The 19741-nt window shown below is 45.5% G+C and overlaps 3 protein-coding genes across 6 annotated transcripts in view; 2 read left to right on the top strand and 1 right to left on the bottom strand.

Annotated features, from left to right (window-relative positions):
* The window catches only part of TK1 (thymidine kinase 1), an 87137-nt gene that overhangs the window by 29635 nt on the left and 37761 nt on the right, over positions 1 to 19741 (top strand). Inside the window, exons 1-2 of one of the 4 annotated variants that reach the window (XM_085862878.1) lie at positions 13408 to 13531; positions 13684 to 13808. The exons of 2 other annotated variants lie outside the window; for them this stretch is intronic. The gene's annotated coding sequence lies outside the window, so the exon portion shown is untranslated. Of the gene's footprint in view, positions 1 to 13376; positions 13532 to 13683; positions 13809 to 19741 lie in introns of those variants that run through there. One more of the 4 variants, XM_085862876.1, reaches the window with a different exon arrangement.
* LOC147009061 (uncharacterized) lies at positions 1557 to 4474 on the bottom strand. The gene is made up of 4 exons (XM_085862974.1): positions 2493 to 4474; positions 2241 to 2399; positions 1933 to 1990; positions 1557 to 1637 (listed from the first exon to the last, which is right to left on the bottom strand). Exons 1-4 carry the CDS (start codon positions 2537 to 2539, stop codon positions 1557 to 1559), a joined length of 345 nt encoding a protein of 114 aa, XP_085719100.1. The 5' UTR covers positions 2540 to 4474.
* LOC147009060 (uncharacterized) lies at positions 3874 to 5544 on the top strand. Its single transcript, XM_085862973.1, has 2 exons — positions 3874 to 3970; positions 4778 to 5544. Exons 1-2 carry the CDS (start codon positions 3874 to 3876, stop codon positions 5542 to 5544), a joined length of 864 nt encoding a protein of 287 aa, XP_085719099.1.

Genomic DNA, 19741 nt, shown 5'->3' with positions numbered 1-19741 from the left:
AGAGAAAACCTAAAAAATTGTGGACTGATGAGGGTAGAGAGTTTTATAACAAGACATTTATGAATTTTCTAAAAAATAACTATTACATTATACAGTACCTTTAATGAAGGGAAGGCAGTTGTTGTTGAACATTTTAATCGTACCTTAAAAGAGAGACTATATAAAAAATTCACACAACTCGGTTCACAACAATGGTCATCTTTTATTCAGGATATTGTGAATAAGTATAATGACACGGTTCACACGTCAACAAATATGAAACCATCAGAAACATTTACAAAATTAAAATATGAAAAAGAGATTAATGTCAGAAAACCTAAGTTCAAAGTTGGTGATATCGTAAGAATATATCGGTGGAAATCTCATTTTGAAAAGGGTTATATTAAACGATGGACGAACGAACTTTTTAAAATTGTTGATGTAATAGATACGGTTCCTTGGACTTATAAGATATATGATTTGGAAGGGGAAGAGATTTTAGGTTCATTTTATTCACAGGAATTACAAAAGACAAAGATAAATTGAAATTTTTTGACTCCGCCCCTTTTTGACTCCGCCCACACAAAACCCACCCACATAAACCCCACACAAACCCCACCACACACAAACCCCACCAAAGCCCCGCCCACATAAACCCCACCCACACAAGCTCCACACAAACCCCACCCCACACAAACCGCACACAAACCCCACCACACACAAACCGCACCGAAGCCCCGCCCACAGAGACCCCACCCACACAAGCTGCACACACACAGACCTCACACAAGCTGCACCCATATTCATCATATTCACATAATTAGTGATTAGTTAATTAGTTCCCCACACACAACATGTTTATTTAATTAAAAAATTATCCACCCATTCACACAAGCTCCACCCATCCACCCATCCACCCATCTCTCCACCCATCCATTTATCCACACAAACCTCATCCACATAAGCCTCATCCACATTCACCCCTCCCACATAAGCCCCACCGAAGCCCCGCCCACATAAACCCTGCCCACATAAACCCTGCCCACATAAACCCCTCCCACACAAGCTCCACCCACATAAACCCTGCCCACACAAACCCCACCGAAGCCCACCCACATAAACCCCACCGAAGCCCCGCCCACACAAGCCCCACCCACATAAACGCCCTCCCACAAGCCCCGCCCACACACGCCCCGCCCACACAAGCCCCACCGAAGCCCCGCCCACATAAACCCCACCCACACAAGCCCCGCCCACACGCCCCGCCCACACAAGCCCCACCGAAGCCCCGCCCACATAAACCCCACCCACACAAGCCCCTCCCACACAAGCCCCACCCCCCTCATCCCCCCTGTGCGCCCCCACCTTTGACCCACCACCTCCCTCATCCCACCCCCACCCTTCCCCACACACACATGGGGAGGGGAGGGGTGGGATGAGGAGGTGATGGGTCATTGGGGGAGCGCACCTACCCCCCCCTCCCTCCCTCTCCTTCATGTCTTGATTCTTTTTTTGACATTCAAAATCAAGTAATTGTAAACAAAACAAATATAATTAATCAAAATTGAAAATATTAATTATTCATTTGCGAGAATGTATAATCTTTCCCAGCAATCTTCTTCAGATGTCTTGTGATTTCGAAACTCAGACACCATATTCTGTTTTGAAACAAAAAGTGGATAATAATTAGGTTTTATAAAGATAATTACATGGTAATATGAGTAAGCCTGGTGTTGGTTCTAAGTTCAAGCCTCGTTGACCACTGAATTAACACACCAGGAGGCCGACTCAGCCTGTCATCCTTCCAAGGCCAATAAAATGAATTCCAGTGTACTGGAAAAACCGCATCCAAACTAATGATGCAACCAACATAAGGCGACATTCCAAAGAGAGAGTGATATTAATAAAAGAATAAATAAACAAATAACTAAATAATAATTCAGAAACATTTACCTCCAGAAAATCATGTGTTGTACCAGATTGCTTCAACAGCTTATGTTGTGTGATCGAGCTGAAAAAAAATAAAATAATGAGTCAAGGGTATAGATGGAGAGACAGACAGAGAGAGGTGGGTAGAAAGACAGACAGAGAGAGATACAAAGAGACATATAGGGAGAGATAGAGAGAGACAAACAGACAGGGAACGAGACACACACACGCACGCACACGCACACGCACGCACGCACGCACGCACGCACGCACGCACGCACACACACACACACACACACACACACACACACACACACACACACGTGTCTCACCATTGGTTTAATTCATTCGAGATCAGAGGCCGTGATAAGACTTCGTACCAGTCATTATAAATGTTTTTCAATTCTCTTCTAAAATCATTGACCTCTTCAATAAGAGCATTCATTTGATGCACCTCATCGTGATATGTAAACTCCACTTCTTCCAAGGACCTGCCAGGAAAAAATATATATTTTCGCATTCTCACGATTTAATTTATAATCAATTGCTTCATCGTTCAAAGAGGAAACCATACACAAACTTACCAACTTTGTAGTGAGCTGTTATCTTCATCGGAAGAGAGTGAGTCCATGTCTCAGTTTTTTTACCATTGGTACAAGATGGCAAAAAGATCAGAGGCCGTGATAAGACGTCGTGTCAGTCATTAAAAATGTTTTTCAATTCTTTTCTAAGATGATTGACCTCTTCAATGAGAGCATTAATTTCATGCACCTCGTCGTGATATGTAAACTGCTCTTCTTCCAAGGACCTGCCAAGAAAAAAAAATATATATCAGAATTATCACGATTTAATTTATAATCAATTGCTTCATCGTTCAAAGAGGAACCCATACACAAGCTTACCAACTTTGTGTTGAGCTGTTTTGTTCGCGGAAGAAAGATCGCTCATGTCTCAGTTGTAAAAATGAAAATCCCGTCTGGCAGAAACTTTGTCTGGCGAATCACTTATAAGGCAACGATGAGGAGATTGCTTAATCATTGGGTGTGGCCACAGGAAATGATGCTTCGGGCGAGACAGCTTGGAAAATAACTGGGCGATATATTCTCAAATTGTATGAATAATTTTTAAAACATACTTAAAATGCCCTAAAATGATTTTGATTAAACTTATGTTTAAAAGCCTGTTCGTGTTCTGAGATAAAATAGAAACACGAGGCCTTGTCTCACAGAATAGTTCCTATTTTTTCACAGCATGACTGTCCAAAAACACTTCCTCATTTTCACAGCACGACCATGTCAAAAAAACACTTCCTCATTTTCATGGCACGAACTGAAAACATTTGAAACAAAACTTTTTTTTATGGCGTGGTTTATGCACAAAAATGATTTGCAACTCGGGCGGTGGCCAGATGAGATCATTAAGAGAAGTTTATCATTTCGTAATGGCACAAAAGGGGTATCTTAAAAAATATAAAGATTCAAATGTTTTGTTTTTCAATATTTTAGATGGGGATTATTGTGCAAAGAAAATTAAACTATTGAAGGAATTTGAGAATGAACAAATGTTTATAGGTTCAATGAGTGAGCTAAACAATATGCATCGGTTATTTGATAAAGAGTGTCCCGAGGCTTAGACGTTTCAGATATTTCTTTAGAATCACCTTTAACAAATCACATTACCACTTTAGTACTTGAACAAATCTTTATCTTATTGCATGGGTTATTTGAAAAAAAGTATCCCCAGGTTAAAAGGGGAGACAAATAAATATACCTTGGGATAAAAAGGGGGTTTATTTTTAGGGAAAAAAAATATGAATCGCTGAAAATCCCCCATTCATTTACATGGGGAAAAGTGAGCCAGAACCAGTATATTCACCCTACTGGCCTTCGTCAAAACTGACGTCACTGTCCGCCCTGATTGGACAGGGCCTCCATGGGTCCGCCCCTTCTGGGTGGGGTTTCGGCCATGCATGGAGCCTGCCCCCTCCACACGTGCGGACTCCCCAAGAAGGAACTACTGAAAGAAGATTTTGCCTTGGCCAACAGGCCTTCGGATACAGCAGGTGGACAGTGGATCGTGATGGGGGATGGGATATAAAGATTTATTATCCTAACAAAAAAAATCCAACACACCCCTTCAATTTCCCACTAAACACGAGGAGGGGTTCCGTCTACACATATACTCAACGGCATAACTAACTTCGGGGCTCCTGAATGTTTGAATGCTTACGGTTCCTAGAACTGTAACACAAAATATCCAAATTAGTATTTCCAATGTTTAAATGAAACTGCTCCGCTGCACAAGAGAAGGACGCTTTGCTGCTGGCCACAGAGAAGAGGCGCCCTATTGTCTGGTGGTAATTAAAGAACTCCCGGAAGGTGGATGCAACATACGCCTTGGTGTCCAAGGACGATTATATGACAGCATAAAATGGAATGTCATGTTTTGAGAATCTGGTTCCTTAATGGTGAACCGAAGGTATCATCAAAGTAATAGGCTTGTGTCTCCATTCACCGAGCCGCTTCATATCTTGTCTTAACTCTGTTGTCATCCTCTCCTTCTCACGGCTGACCTCATATTCCCAAACTGCAAATCATAACTTGAGCATGTCTATCCCCCTTCCCTCCCAGAGTGGCCATGTCTGCAGTACCCTTTCTCACGCTTGTCGCCCCCCCCCCCTCATTCACCCTTGCCAGATGTTTCGCTCTCCCATGTCTTTTGCAGTCCAGAATCAGACTCCAAAAGAGAAGAACTGAATTTCTTCCACAGTGATTATCAATGATGTTCCACATTCAGTGGCGATGAATGATGTACATGGTGTCAGAAGTTAACCGGACCTGCTGCTTTCTAACAAACGACCATCCATAAGTACGGGCGGTGTCTCTGAACTTTGCATACTGGACTATCGATTGCGATGCAGCGGATTTATTTAGGGAATTCACTCGGTTTCGAAACCACATTCAGTTGGTGTTCGTGGGTCCATTATCAGAGCTAAACCCAACACAAAAAGCCGGATGGCTGGGCACATGGATTGGTGCTCATGGCCCTGAAGTTTATAAAACGTTCACATGGGAGGAGACTGAGAAAGATGATCACAGCAAGGTACTCGATCTTTTTGAAATGTATGTGCGACCGAGAAAGAACAAGCGGATCGCCCGACACCGGCTCAAGCAGCGGAAACAAAAGAGTGAGGAGACCTTTGATAACTTTGTAAAGGACCTGAGGCTTATTCTCATGGACTGCGAGTATGCCAGTCCCGAGGACATTCTAATAGAAGCGACGATCATTGATGGCATTTTTGAATCCAGTGTGCAGGAAAGGTTGCTGGATCAAGGTGAAGGACTGTCAGTAGCAAAGGCTCTGGAGATTGGACAACAGTTTGAGTTGTCTCGCAAGCAAATCCGCATCGTGCGGAATGAAGAGAACTACAAACTTGGAGTGTCAGCTATCATAGCTCAGAGGAAATCGCATCCCAAGCCTTGTGCCTCATCATCACAGCTGCTAGGAATTAAAGCATGCGGTAGATGTGGCAAGGATGAGTGGCATTTGTGGAACCAAGGGAAATGTCCTGCAGTGGGCTCTGCCTGTTCCTATTGTAAAGGCCAAAACCATTGGGTGGTGGTCTGCCGTAGGTGACAGCGACTGGGCAAAACATTCCGCGTCGATGCTGGAGAAATTAAGGAACTACCTGAAGGCAATTCGGAGGTTCTTCGAATCTACAACGTTGACAACATCGGCACTCTGGCAGATGACAAATCAGACTGTCAGTCAGTGGCATTGCGAACAATACCTTCCGTATTGATACAGGGGTAAGGTGCAATACACTTACACTCAGGGATTTTCAAAGACTACCAGTTAACACTGAACTTCACAAGTATAAGACAACCTTGAGAACTTACTCCAACCACATCATTCGGCCAATTGCTTCGACGGATCTTTCCCCGGATTTGAGGGGGGGTCCATAATAGCTTCATGCGAGCTGGTCAATCTTGATCAGGAGAACGTGATATCAGGGTAGACCACTGAGAACCTTGGCCTCATTGTTCAACTGAATTCCCTGGCGGAGATTCAGTCAGCGAATGATGAATCAGTTCCCCCAGAGCTACGAGATTTTCCCAATATCATTGGTACGTCAGGTACCCTACCAAGGGTCCACCGAATCAAAATACACCCAACAGTTAATGGGTTTGTGCATGCTGCACATCGGCAAACCGCTGCACTAATGCCTAGGATCATCGAAGAATTGAACAAGATGGTAGGTAACAGCCTCATAAATCTGGTAGAGGAAGCAACCGAGTGTGTCAGCTCAATGGTAGCTGCAGTTCGCAATGGCAAGCTAAGAATATGTTTGGATCCTCGAGATCTCAAAAAGGCCATTAAACATGAACATTATCCCATAAAGTCGGTTGAAGAGGTGGTCTCCAACATACTGTACCAAAAGCCAACTTATTATCAGTAATTGCTGCAAAGAGTACATCTCTACAGATTCTCCTGGGTGAGGAGTCATCAAAACTGATGACCTTCAATACACCAATGGGTCGTTTTCGTTGGCTGAGGTTACCATTTGGATTTAAATGTGCTCCAGAAATATTTCAGCATATCATGGATCAAATGCTGGATGCCATTATTAGAGCCACAGCGATCGTGGACGATATCTTGATTGCAGGATGAGATCAAGATCATCACGGCAGCATTGTAAAGCAAGTCATGGGGAGGGCGACATCCTACAACCTCAAATTGAGCATGCAAAAATGCAAAGTTTGCCACAAGGAGGTTCGGTATGTCGGGCATCCATTTACTGCAGACCGACTCAAGACTGACCCTTCAAGAATTGAAGCCCTCTGTAATATACCTACACCACTGAATAAGGAGAACATGTGGCATTTCCTTGGATTTGTAGCTTACCTGGCTAAATTTATTCCTCAACTGAGTGAAGTCAATGCCCTACTTCGAGCTTCACTGAGAGCTGATAGTATTTTTGACTGGCAACCTGCACAGGACCAAGCTTTCCATAAACTATTGGATCTCTGCTGTTAGCAGCCTGTACTGAGATACTATGACGTTAAGGCACCAGTCGAGATCCATGCGGATGCAAGTCAAAGCAATCTCGGTGGTGTCTTAATGCAGGAGGGGAAGCCGGTTGCATACTCTTCACGATCCCTCTCGGAGGTGGAACAACGGTATGCTCAGATTGAAAAAGAAATGCTTGCAATCCTCCACGCCTGTATGAAATTTCACTTCTACTTATTTGGCAAGACAGTGACTGTATTTACGGATCACAAGCCACTTCGAAAGATTTTCAAAAAAAAAACCTCTTCTGTCTGCTCCCATGCGTCTGCAGAGGATACTGTTACGTCTGCAGTGGTACGATTTTGAGGCAGTGTATGAAAGTGGCAAAGACGTGCAGCTCCCAGATACACTATCTCGTGCTTATCAGACTCACCAGTTGTCAGGATAAGAAGTCAATCTGGACCAGGTTTCCATGTTAGACTTCTTCTCCATCACCAAACAGACGTATGTCCAGCTGCAGGAAGACTCGACAAGAGTTACAACTTCTGTTGGATGTGATCCACATTGGATGGCCCAGCTATCGAAAGGAAGTGCCCATTCCATTGAGACCACACTGGGATTCAAATATTGGGACATGTAACAAGCTGCCTGCAAAGTGCAGCTCACTTGTACCAAAACCTAACAGCTTTCATGAGATTAAACGGCATTTTGACATGGAAAAGACCAAGCAATAGTTCCATCATGATCAAGTAGCACAAGAGCGGCCACCTTTTCAGGGTCGGCAAGTCCGTATGGCACCACTTCCTGCAACTAGAAAATGGGTTCCTGGTGAAATTATACAAAAACACGAGTCCCCGAAGTCCTACGTGCTCCAAGCAGGAAACCGTTTGTTCCGTAGGAATCGCCAACATCTCCGATGTTCAAACAAGCTGGCCAACCACACTGGCTATGTGAACGAACCAGAGATGGGAAACTCAGGTGATAATGAACACAGTGATACCTCCTCCACTTCTCTTACAGGCAATGATGATCACTGTAATGTTTCTCCTTTGCACCCTTCCTCTTCCAATACATGTCCTTTGCCCCCCCTCCCCCCACTGTTGTGCTGGATGAACAGCTTCACGAACCTGTTGCTTCAACAACTCGCTCAAGCCGTGAGTGTCCCACTGTGTCTGCGGATGTCCTCCTGCAGTTGGGTTACTTTTTATTCGGAAGTTGGTGGCAGGATTTGCACTCCGGCCACCGTAAAACCCTTCATTCTGCAAAACATTCTAAAAGCAGAAAAATAATCTGAAAACCCACTCCGTGGGAGTACCTCCTATGCAGCTGCACTTCGCAGGGCAGCTCACCGAATGACGGGATTGGGGCAAAGCCTTCCGGACCTCCAATCTTTGATGACAGGAGGGAAACCACAGGGTAATATTCCCGTGTCATATTGTGGTTGTGTGTGTTGGGGTGGTGCTGGGGTGTCATCCACCAGACGGTGGTCTCCTTGGGTTAACCTGAGGCGGTCCCGTTGAGTGGGTGCCTGGAATGTCCTATCCCCAAGAGAGGATGATCACCTGTCTCTCTTATCATCTGAGCTCAAGCGTTTGGACATCGGTATTGCAGCATCTCTGAGGTTCGGACACTGGATTGCGGCGAGATCATGGCGGGTGGTTACACCTACTATTGGTCTGGTCGCTCTGATGGTTACCATACTCAAGGATGAGAGAGTAGCTGAGGAGTTTGCAAACAGGCTGAGTGGAGATTTGGGGGGTCTGGGTGCTTTGAGGGATCCTGAAGAGTTGTGAATTGTCTTCAAGACCACTTTCCTTGATGTTCCCAGTTGATGTCTTGGAACTCACAGGCGGGCGAAGAAGAATTTTGTCTCTCAAGGGACACTGGATACCATTGACCAGAGTCACAGGGCCAGGCTGAATGGCAGAGCTGAGCTGTTGAGGGAGTTGTACGTGGCGTAAAACTGTACACGCAGTAAGGGTGGACAGGGAGGTCTATGTGTGAGATGAGTTTCTGATTTCAGGGGAATTCACACATTGCCTTCCTCCAAGCCTGTCCCTCGGTGTACTGCAGTTAGGGCAGAGGGTGGTGGGCTCTTCAGAGAGGAGTCCGAAGTGAAGGCCCGCTGAGCCGGTTACTTTGAGCGGCTATACCAGGCTGATCCACCAGCTGTTGAGATGGATATCAGAGGTGTTACAATCCTTGTTGCCGACCCTCCATTCAACTGTGGTCCACCTTCGTTTGTGGAAACACAGGCTGCAGTGAACCGGTTGAAATGGCGGTTAAGCTCCTGGGATCGATGGCATCCATGCTGAACTTCTCAAGGCTGGAGGAAATGCTGTACTCATGTAATTGCATGCAGTTCTGTGCTCTGCTTGGAACACAGGCATCATCCCAACTGACTGGAAGAGCGGCCTTGTTGTCCCTCTCTCGAAAGGGAAGGGTGATCGCCAAGACTGCAGCAACTACCGAGGGGTGATGCTGCTATCAGTGTCGCACAAGATCTTTCCTTGGATAATTCTTGATAGGGTTACCCAATATCTGCTTGAGCACCAGCGTCCAGGGCAGTCAGGCTTTACACCAAAGAGGTCAACGATTGACTGTATCCTTGCTCTTCGTGTCCCCACCGAACGCAGATGAGAGTTTCGGCAGGGGCTGCTTGCAGCCTATGTTGATCTCTGTAAAGCGTTAGAGTCAGTGAATCGGGATACCCTCTGCAGGTTTCTTGGTCTTAGTGGGGTGACGCCAAAACTGATCAATCTGATGTCTGAAGTCTACTCTGGTACTGAGAGTGCTCTGAGATGTGGTGGTACCATCTCTGACTTATTTCCAGTTGTTTCTGGAGTTCCTCAGGGGTGTATACTGGCCCCCACACTTTTCAGCCCTTGTATGGACTGGATTTTATGGAGGTTGTCGGAGAGATCAAGTTGCGGTGCATCGTTTGGGAATGTCAAGATCTCCGACCTTGATTTCGCAGATGATGCAGTCATTTTTGCGGACACTTTAGACATCCTCTTGGGGGCCCTCGAGGTGCTTAATGAGGAGTGGGAGCCGCTGAGATTACAGGTTTCCTGGGTCAAAACAAAGATCCAGGCTTTCAATGACATCTTGGATGCTGCTGTCCTGTCTGTACCTGTTTGTGGCTAGGATGTTGAGGTCACAGAGAGATTCACTTACCTTGGCAGTGATATTCATGTCTCTGCTGGCTATGAGTCAGAGGTCAATAGACGTCTGGGTCGGGCCTGGGGAGTCATGGATTCACTGGATCATGGGGTGTGGCGCTGCCGGTTCCTGTGGTGGAGGACGAAAGTCCGAGTCTTCAGGTCTTTGGTGTTCAGTTCTCCCAGGACCGAAACGTGTGTTAAGAGGCAAAGAGAAACACGGGTTACCAGAACGCCGCCATTGTCCACAAGCTTTGTCTGACCATCGCACACCAGGCCTGTCCACGCATGCGCAGACACAGCATAGCAACACATCACACATCCTCCTCCTCCTCAGACAATTAACATCCTTATAAACCCTCCTGCAAGAACAATTGTAATCCCAAATTCTCCAGAAATGCCCATAGCTTACGGACTCATGTTGTACACAATATGTTAATGAGAGCAACGAATACTTTAGTCTTTGTACATTGCATGCTTGGCCTTTAATTATTTTTACAGCCGCAGCAATCTGGTTGTTTTGGTCTTCGATCTCTTTGTGGATAACGCGTCCTGAAGGGCTCCGGAACAATGTCGACCTTGGGGCCCTCAATGCCATCCACTGCGAGGTTGCTCTCCTCAGGTACCTGTGTGTCACTTCCCTGATGTTCAGGAGCTGCCTCCACTGTTGCTGAAAAATCAACATCGCTGATGACTTTTGATGACAACGTCGAAGCTCTGTGTCTGATCTGGTCGGCATGTCGCTTCCACATCTGCTGCATACACACACACACACGAGTGTGCAAGGGACCACTCATTTTACGCAAACCGCTCATTCACAGTTTTGCATCACATGTTCCGCTAACCCGTTTGTCGCTGGATGGGATGGAGCACTCCTGACGTGTCGGACTCCGTTAATTTTTATGAACTTTGCAAATTCTTCGCTCGTGAAACACGGCCCATTGTCTGACACAAGAGTTTGAGGTATTCCGTGCGCAGCAAACGCTTCTCGCAATTTGTCAATCGTGACTTCACTCGTCGTTTTCCAAGTGACATATACTTCAATCCACTTTGAGTATGCATCGACCAGAATGAATAGCATCTTCCCTTCGACTGGACCCGCATAGTCTACATGTACGCATGAGCATTGTTGACTCGGGTACTCCCAAGGATGCAGTGGTGCTTAAGAAGGAAGTTTCCGGAACACCTGACATTCATGACATTCTTTATCTCTTTGCTCCAAGTGAATATCCATTCGTGGCTACCACAAGGAGCTTTGTGCCAAAGTGATCGGTGAACTCTCCATCGCGTCCATCAAGAGAGTCACTTCTCCCGGAATAAGAGCATCCGGTGTAGTCAGTTTGCCAACACGCACATAGGCCATGACGTCGGACAGAGCGAGGTGAAGGTGAGGGTGATGCTGGTGTTGTTGGAGACGATATTGGTGATGCAATAACAAAAGAAAACCCTAACTACCAAAATAACTCCGCAACGCATGAACATTTAATTACCCATTAAACAAGGGAAAGGAAGCTATCTATCCACATTTACTTATCGAAATCACTGAGCTGTAGGACCTGTATGTTGAGTGCTCACAGCTTCCAGATTCGTAACAACATGTCTTGTATTGAGACCTTTTTCTCATTCCCTGAGGAGCAGTCCACATTTCTGCATGAACACTCGCTAGTTTTAGTATGAGCCGTCCGTCCACAGCGATCACATTTTACTGCGGAACCCCTCTTCGAAAGATAAAGCGTGGGGGTCTGGCAGCTATTCAACCTCGTCATCTTGTTCACCGCTCCCTGATTCCGCACTACTCCGGTATGTTCACGGAGATCCAATGCCTTCTTTTCCGCCAAAACCGATCCCAGAGCATTTCCTCGAGATTACCAGCATATTCACACCGTTCAGCCAATTTACGTGAGGCTGCTACATATTCCAAAATGGACTCTCACCCCCTTCTTGACTGCAGATGTTCAGTTCTCCCAGAACCAATACGTGTGTCAACAGGTAAAGAGAAACATGGGTTACCAGATTGCCGCCATTGTGCAACAAGCTTTCAATCCAACCGTCGCACACCAGACCTGTCCACGTATGCGCAGACGCAACATAGCAACACATCACACTTGGTGCTCCCAGTGTTGCTCTACGGATGTGAGACTTGGACTCTGACCAGGGATCTGAGACGGAGACTTAATTCCTGTGGTACCAAGTCTCTTCGGAGAATCCTTGGCTGTCGTTGGTCGGACTTTGTGTCCAACGAGCGGTTGCTGAGAGAGATTCAAATGAGATTTTTTACCTGTATAGTCCGTGATCGTCAGCTGCTGCTGTATGGACATCTGGCTCGTTTTCCTGACGCTGATCCTGCTCACCAGATTCTCTCAGCGAGGAAGTATCCTGAGTGGAGGAGGCCAATGGGCCGACCACGTGCCTCGTGAGTGGAGGAGGCCAATGGGCCGACCACGTGCCTCGTGGTTGCAGCAGGTTGACCAACATCTCAAGGAGATGGGGATGGGCCTGGCATCTGCCTGGGGGATGGGCCAGGCATCTGCCTGGCGGATGGGCCAGGCATCTGCCTGGGGGATGGGCAGACGGAGGCCCCTGGAGTACCGGCAGAAAGTGGACTGCTCCGGCACGTGCTCCCATACCTCACCTTACCTGACCGTGTTGTTAAACGGCTGGGGCAAACTGAATCTTTGATTTGCTTTGATTTTGTGTGTGGGTTTATTATTCATATTATTGTTATTATTACTACATATTGTGTGTTCATATAAATCGTTCATTTGTTGATTGTAAGTGAAATCCAATCTCTAAATTGATTTCCATTTATTTATTTATTTATTTATTTTGAACGAGAGGAGATGTCATGAAAAATAGTTCCTGCGGCTCGATCTGGATCACGTGTGTGATCTCTTCGAGATGGGACGGTTTACAGGTGGCTGGCTCCGGATCCTTAAAGGTCCTGAGTTTGAGCCGCGTTTTCCGCTGAATTCAGAGGTCGGCAAAACGAGTGGTTATAGGGGCACAGCATCAGTGGCACAGCCGTGCTTTCAATAAATGACAGCAACCCGGCAGCCAAGCTGGCACACGCAAGAACAGAACAGTGCTTTGACTCAAGCAAGCCGCTTGACAAGCAGTAAGCAAGCCGCTTGTTAACAGAACACCTCCAGATTATTATTGGCTTGTCGTGAGAATTGCCCCGTGTGGAACCAGAAACTGAAGTTTGTACAATGCATGACGGCCATGACGGTATATAGTGTGCATTATATTTTTCGAGAGTTTTAAAACGTTTTTTTTTTTTCCCTCCCACTTTATTATTTCGATCGCACATCGATGAACGTTGATCATTTTGAATGTATTCGTCATACATTTGATAAATTGAGAGAATGAAAGGGATCTCTCGAAATCGCGTTCACCCGGAATATCGTTTCGCGGCTTTTTTCGAATCTCCTCGCCTCAGAGTGTCCTGTCAGGTACTTCGCGTCGTCAGTGCTGCAATGATTTACCTTTTGTTTAACCGTGTGCTACTTTTAGTGCAGCGGATAATCATAACAATTGTGCAAATTATGACTGAAGCATGAAATTTTTACCAGTGTCGGTACTCACCATAAGCTTCATTTTTCAGATCGGGAGGTCAGTCAGATTTGACCTCTGAGGATAGTGAGAGGTCAATGACCTCAATTACATTGAAATTGTCATTTTTTTTCACGATTCTGGTGCAGTTTGTCTGTTTTGGGAATCATTAAAAAGGTATGTTGCCATGTGTTGGTCCCTTTATCTTCTGGAAAGACTTTATACATAATCACAGGATGCAACCATGACTGAACAAGTGCTTTAAATGAGGTCAGTGACCTCAGAAAACAAATTTATTGAAATACACATTTCGGTTATTGTGGTGTCCAGAGCAGCTTGCATGAAATCGTGTTGTAAGATCATCTGTGCAACCTTAATTTTCAATGTGCACTGAACATAGTCTATAAGCTTAATGTACAGTGAGGTCAGTTACCTCAGATACATGTATAGTACATCCCGGTACATGTAATACACACACATTATCCATGTAGACGCACAAATATAAATGTGTCTGATTGCACTGAATTCAGGACCAGAGTTTGGTTCCAGCAGTTGCCCTGGAGAGATGCACGCTTGATGTGCTGCTGGAGTGCTGCCTGCATTGGGGGAATGTTTTCTAGAGCCCTATTATATACTTGTGTGTGAAGAGCTGTTTCCTAACATCGTTCACTTCCATGGTGTCACTGGTGCGGTCATACATCAGCACAACGAAGCGCTCCAGCAGTGACATTGACTCCTCACTGACATCACTTGGCATGCGTAAGAGTTCTTCAAAGGCATCAGTCACCTGTGGGAACACTTTCCAAATCTCCCAGACAGTCTTCTTCCCTCTGCCAGCGAAAGAAGACACAGTGTCGCACCCTGTGAGGGCATGGAAGATGGGGAGAGTAGCACATTGACTTGAGTTCATGGCGGCAGCCAGTTGGTGAACAGCTATGTACTGGAAGCTGGATCCAGTACCAAGAGCTATCCACAGCTCGTCAGGATTGATGTTGTTGAATGAAGCCACAGCCAGTACCACAACATCAGTATCCACAGTGCGTATGGCCACCTTCCTGTTCCCCTTCTGCACAGCATCTGCCACATGTAGAAGCAGGCGAGTGTCCGCCTCCTCGTGTGAACATGGGGCGAGGCTGGTCAAGTCGGACTCGGCAGGAGAGCACAGGACCTCAGTTCCACATGTTGCATACATTTCCTTGCCATCTGCTATTGGAAGACGAATGGCCTCTCGTGACAGGAAACCAAAGAGCTCAGTCTTGTTTTGATCCGCACGAAGGAAGTCCTTCCAGTTCTTAGGAATGACGGTCGAGGGAGCCACTCTTCCTGACGCCCTTGCCCCTCTTCTGACTGGTCGTGCCTTTCAGGCTGTCAGGTAGATATACATCCCAGATGAGGTCGAGTCTGTTGACCTTTTCGAGTTGAGTGGAGATGTAAGGTGCAAAGACTGTGTTCACATGCTCTTCAAAGGTCTTTGCCATTACAGGATTGAGCATTTGAACAATAGCTGCTCCGTCAAGGATTGTGGCATCAACCCCCAGGTGCGCTTGTGATTTCAGGCAGTGTAGTAGATCTGCTTTGACTCCAAGGTGCAGTTTTCCTCCTGTTGATAATGCTGGTGGGGCTGCCTGGTTCTCGTGGCAGAAGAACTGGTCCAGATCCCCATCACGTGATTGGCAGGCAATATACAGCCTCGAGAAGAGACTACAGTCACTCTTCACTGTGGCGAGTTGGATCTGCTGCTTTGACTGCGTCTTGGTCTGTGGCCGACTGAAGAGTGGCAACTTGTTAACCTCCGCCATCTTTGAAGATGGATGGAGGTTACTGTTTTCACCCCTTTCTGTTTGTTTGTTATCTTGCCAAAACGAAGTTTTTGCAAGATATGTTAGTCAGCTTGTATGTTTTTTTTATTTTTATCTTGCCAAAACAAAGTTTTTGCAAGATATGTTAGTCAGCTTGTATGTTTTTTTTTTTTTTGTTTGTTTGTTTGTTTGTCTGTAATCACGTATAAAAAATTCTACAGAGCACAGTTATCATCGGAAATTTTTGTAACTTCGCATATCAGAGGCCTATAGAGGTTCCTTTAAGCGCACAAAATTTTGAAGGTCAAGGTCACTTTGGCGCAAATCAGGGGAGTCGACGAAACCCTTATTTTTTGAGTAATTTTGATCGGATCGTCTTCAAACTTCATGGGAATATAGTTCATAGTCTGGCGCTCAGCTGATTAATTTTTGGTGGCGATTGGCCTTGACCTTCATATGTTTTTTTTTTTTGGTCTGTAATCACGTATAAATCACTCTGCAGAGCACAGTTATCATTGGAAATTTTTGTAATTTCGCATATCAGAGGCCTATAGAGGTCCCTTTCAGCGCATAAAATTTTGAAGGTCAAAGGTCAAGGTCACTTTGTTGCAAATCAGGGGAGTCGATGAAACCCTTATTTTTTGAGTAATTTTGATCAGATCGTCTTCAAACTTCATGGGAATATAGTTCATGGTCTGGCGCTCAGCTGATTAATTTTTGGTGGCGATTGGCCTTGACCTTGATGTGTTTTTTTTGTTGTTGTTGGTCTGTAATCACGTATAAATCACTCTGCAGAGCACAGTTATCATTGGAAATTTTTGTAACTTCGCATATCAGAGGCCTATAGAGGTCCCTTTCAGCGCACAAAATTTTGAAGGTCAAGGTCACTGTCGCAAATCAGGGGAGTCGACGAAACCCTTATTTTTTGAGTAATTTTGATCGGATCGTCTTCAAACTTCATGGGAATATAGTTCATGGTCTGGCGCTCAGCTGATTAATTTTTGGTGGCGATTGGCCTTGACCTTCATGATTAGCGCCTCAGGTCAAACATTTTTGACCCCAAGGTCAAATTTTCAAGTTTTAGGAACCATATCGTGTCGCACCTCAAATTGAACACCTCGATGAGTGCTTTCGAGATATGTCAAGCTTGAGACATGATGACCTCATTTGGTGACGTTACGAGGCAAACGCATATTTTTCATGGTTACGCCGGCCTTGTTTGTGATTAATTCACCGTGGGGCAACATGTCCGCTGCGCTGTTCACGTCACCTCACTAAAATATTTCTGATATCGAGCAGTATGCAAGTCGAATTTACATGATTGAATTACGAATGGGATTTAGTCGAACCAGTTGTTATTTCCGAGTCTTCCTTCGATGTCCTCCTGATCATCATGAACTCCGGGAATTTCGTCGCCATTTTTCTCTGCTTTTCCTGCTTCGGACTCGAACTGGTAAGGCCGTATTTCACTTCCAGCTGCCTGAACTTCACCTCCCGCGACTACGTTATCCAACAATTCTCCAAATTCAGACCAAAATCCTTCATTTCTCTCACACTCACTGTCGCTACCAGACAAGTGAAAGTCCATGTCATCCATTATTCAAAAACAAATGTTTGATTTTTTTAAAGCAGAAATGAGCGAAGCGATTGAGTCGACCAATCAAATGTGGAAACGCACAGCAAGCCAATAGAATCACGTAGACCTCCATCCCGAGTAATTAGAGTGCAGCCTTTGACATCCTTTATATGACGTCATGTGGGTTATGCCCCTTTCAGGAGAATTTTTAGGGGCGTTCCCGAAGATGTTTGTGTTTTTTTAATTTTACATTTTACAGAATGAGTATTGTGAAAAAAACATTGTCAGATCTGAAATCATGATGAAAAACTCCTCCAGGACATGTATAAATGAAATTTATGTACTTTGGCATGTCAGGGGACCTTTAAAGTGTTTCCACCATTTGTGGTGTTAAAATTTATCGATCAATTTAATTTCGGACTTTTTGGTGTTTTAATTGATTAATTGATATAAGTAATGAATAGCTTTTCTTATGCAGAGACCGATTATGATCACAACTAGGTGGGATGAACCAAGCTTAACCGATATTTCTTGTCATTGGTCCTTGGGCGATATTTCTTATTGAAAAGGAACTGCAAGCTTGGCAAGCGCTATTAAGCTGCTTGGTAACCGAACACACCTCGTTGTGCTGTTGTGGAGTCGGGTATCGGTGGCGAGCACGACCGTGAGAGGGAGCAGTAGAGTTGGCTCCAGCGAACACACCGGAGTTTAGGTATTGACCCTCTGATAAGTCCGAAAGGCACGGGCCCTTACAGGACCATGAATCGCCAATAATTCGACCACGTGGGGTAGGGTTAATTGCCAAACTTCAATAGAGTAATCCCCCGCTATATCGCGGTTCACCAATCACGCCCCCGGTTCATCGTGGGTTTTCCCTTGGAACCTAACTAATTTTTTCTGCGGATTCCCCTGGAATATCGCGGTAATAATATATAAAATATAAATTACACTGAACAACAAATTTCAAAATTTTTTTTTTACTGGAGATGTGTAAAGTGATTTAGACTAATTTGGGTACACTGATTTCAAAAATCATAACCGTTTTGCTGTATCACGTCAGGATTTTCAGGAACAGAAATATTCCCATTGCCTAGAAGTCAGGATTTCAATGAAATTTACATATGTCTTTGACATGTCTATTTCGTACAATTGTTGTTAACTTGTGTTATATTTCTTTCTTTCAGATAAAGATGAGTAGGCGTTCCTGTACCAATCATCCTGACAACTTCTGTTATGTCTGTGGTCGGTATACCAAAAAAGATCAACAGCGAAGTATATCTACAGCAGTGAAAATGAAGGCCGCCTACTTTCACTACTTCGGGTGTAAGGTGGGGACCAAGAACAGAGCTGGGCACCACACATCTGCTGCACAAGCTGTCACACAACCTTGACTCAGTGGTTGGTGGGCAGCGCGCGAGCACGCCATTTGCGGTGCCCATGATATGGCGTGAGCCGTAGAATCATCATGATGATTGTTATTTCTGCTGCACAAGCATCGCCGGCTTCAACAAGAAGAATAAAGGTCACATCAAGTACGCTGACTGCGTCTCTGCTTGTAAACCTGTGCCTCATGATGACGAGAACCCCTGCTCCAACACCTCCAGCTGATCAGAACATAGCTGTAAGCAGTGGTGAAGAGGATGGTGATGATGAACCTTTGAACCCGACACTCAAGAATCACACCTTCTGAACCAGGGAGACTTAAATGATCTTGTAAGAGATCTCTCGCTGTCAAAGGCGAAGGCAGAGCTGCTTGGATCAAGGCTGCAGCAGTGGAATCTACTTGAACCTAACACCAAGATATCCTTGTTCAGAGCACGTCACAGAGACATGGCTGAGTTCTTTGAGATGGAAGACACGATGACATTCTGCAGTGACATCAACGGTCTGTTGAAAGAACTTGGGTGTGATCACGATCCTGCAGACTGGCGCCTCTTCATCGACTGGGAAGAACAGCTTGAAGGTTGTTTTGCTCCACAATGGCAACGAGAAACCATCAGTCCCACTGGCTCACGCGTTCGGCATGACAGAGACCTATGAGACTATGCGGCAGCTGCTTGATTCCATCAAGTACAATGACTTCAACTGGCACATCTGCGGAGACTTGAAAGTGGTGGCGGTGTTGTTAGGGCTGCAGTCAGGCTACACGAAATACATGTGCTTCCTTTGTCTCTGGGATAGCAGAGACGACAAGAATCACTGGACGAAGAAAGATTGGGAAGAGCAAAAAGAGCATGTACCTGGTCGACACAACGTGAAGCATGTCGCCTTGTCGACCCAGCCAAGGTTTTCCTTCCACCACTCCACATAAAGCTCGGCTTGATGAAAAGTTTTGTAACGGGCAATGGATCTGAATGGGCGTGGGTTTTTATACCTCAAGGAAAAGTTTGGCAACACCTTGTCGGAGGCCAAGATCAAGGCTGGTGTCTTTGTTGGACCGCAAATCCGACAGATTATGAAGGACGAAACTTTTCCGACAACTCTAAACCCCAAAGAGCTGGCAGCGTGGAGGAGCTTCAAAGCTGTGACGGACAACTTCTTGGGGAACGAGCACGCGGACAACTATGAAGAAATAGTGCAGCAGCTGCTGGAGTCCTTCAGGAAACTTGGCTCCAGGATGTCCCTGAAAATCCATTTCCTACACCAGCACCTGAACTTCTTCCCTGACAACTTGGGAGCAGTCTCGGACGAGCATGGCGAGCGATTCCACCAAGAGATTTCACTCATGGAGACGC

Source organism: Eptatretus burgeri, chromosome 17, assembly GCF_056783735.1.
Source record: "Eptatretus burgeri isolate ZD-2024b chromosome 17, Ebu_testis_v1, whole genome shotgun sequence".
Taxonomy (NCBI): domain Eukaryota; kingdom Metazoa; phylum Chordata; class Myxini; order Myxiniformes; family Myxinidae; genus Eptatretus; species Eptatretus burgeri.
The sequence above is the reverse complement of the archived record's forward strand: the minus strand, read 5'-3'. Positions and strand labels throughout refer to the sequence as shown.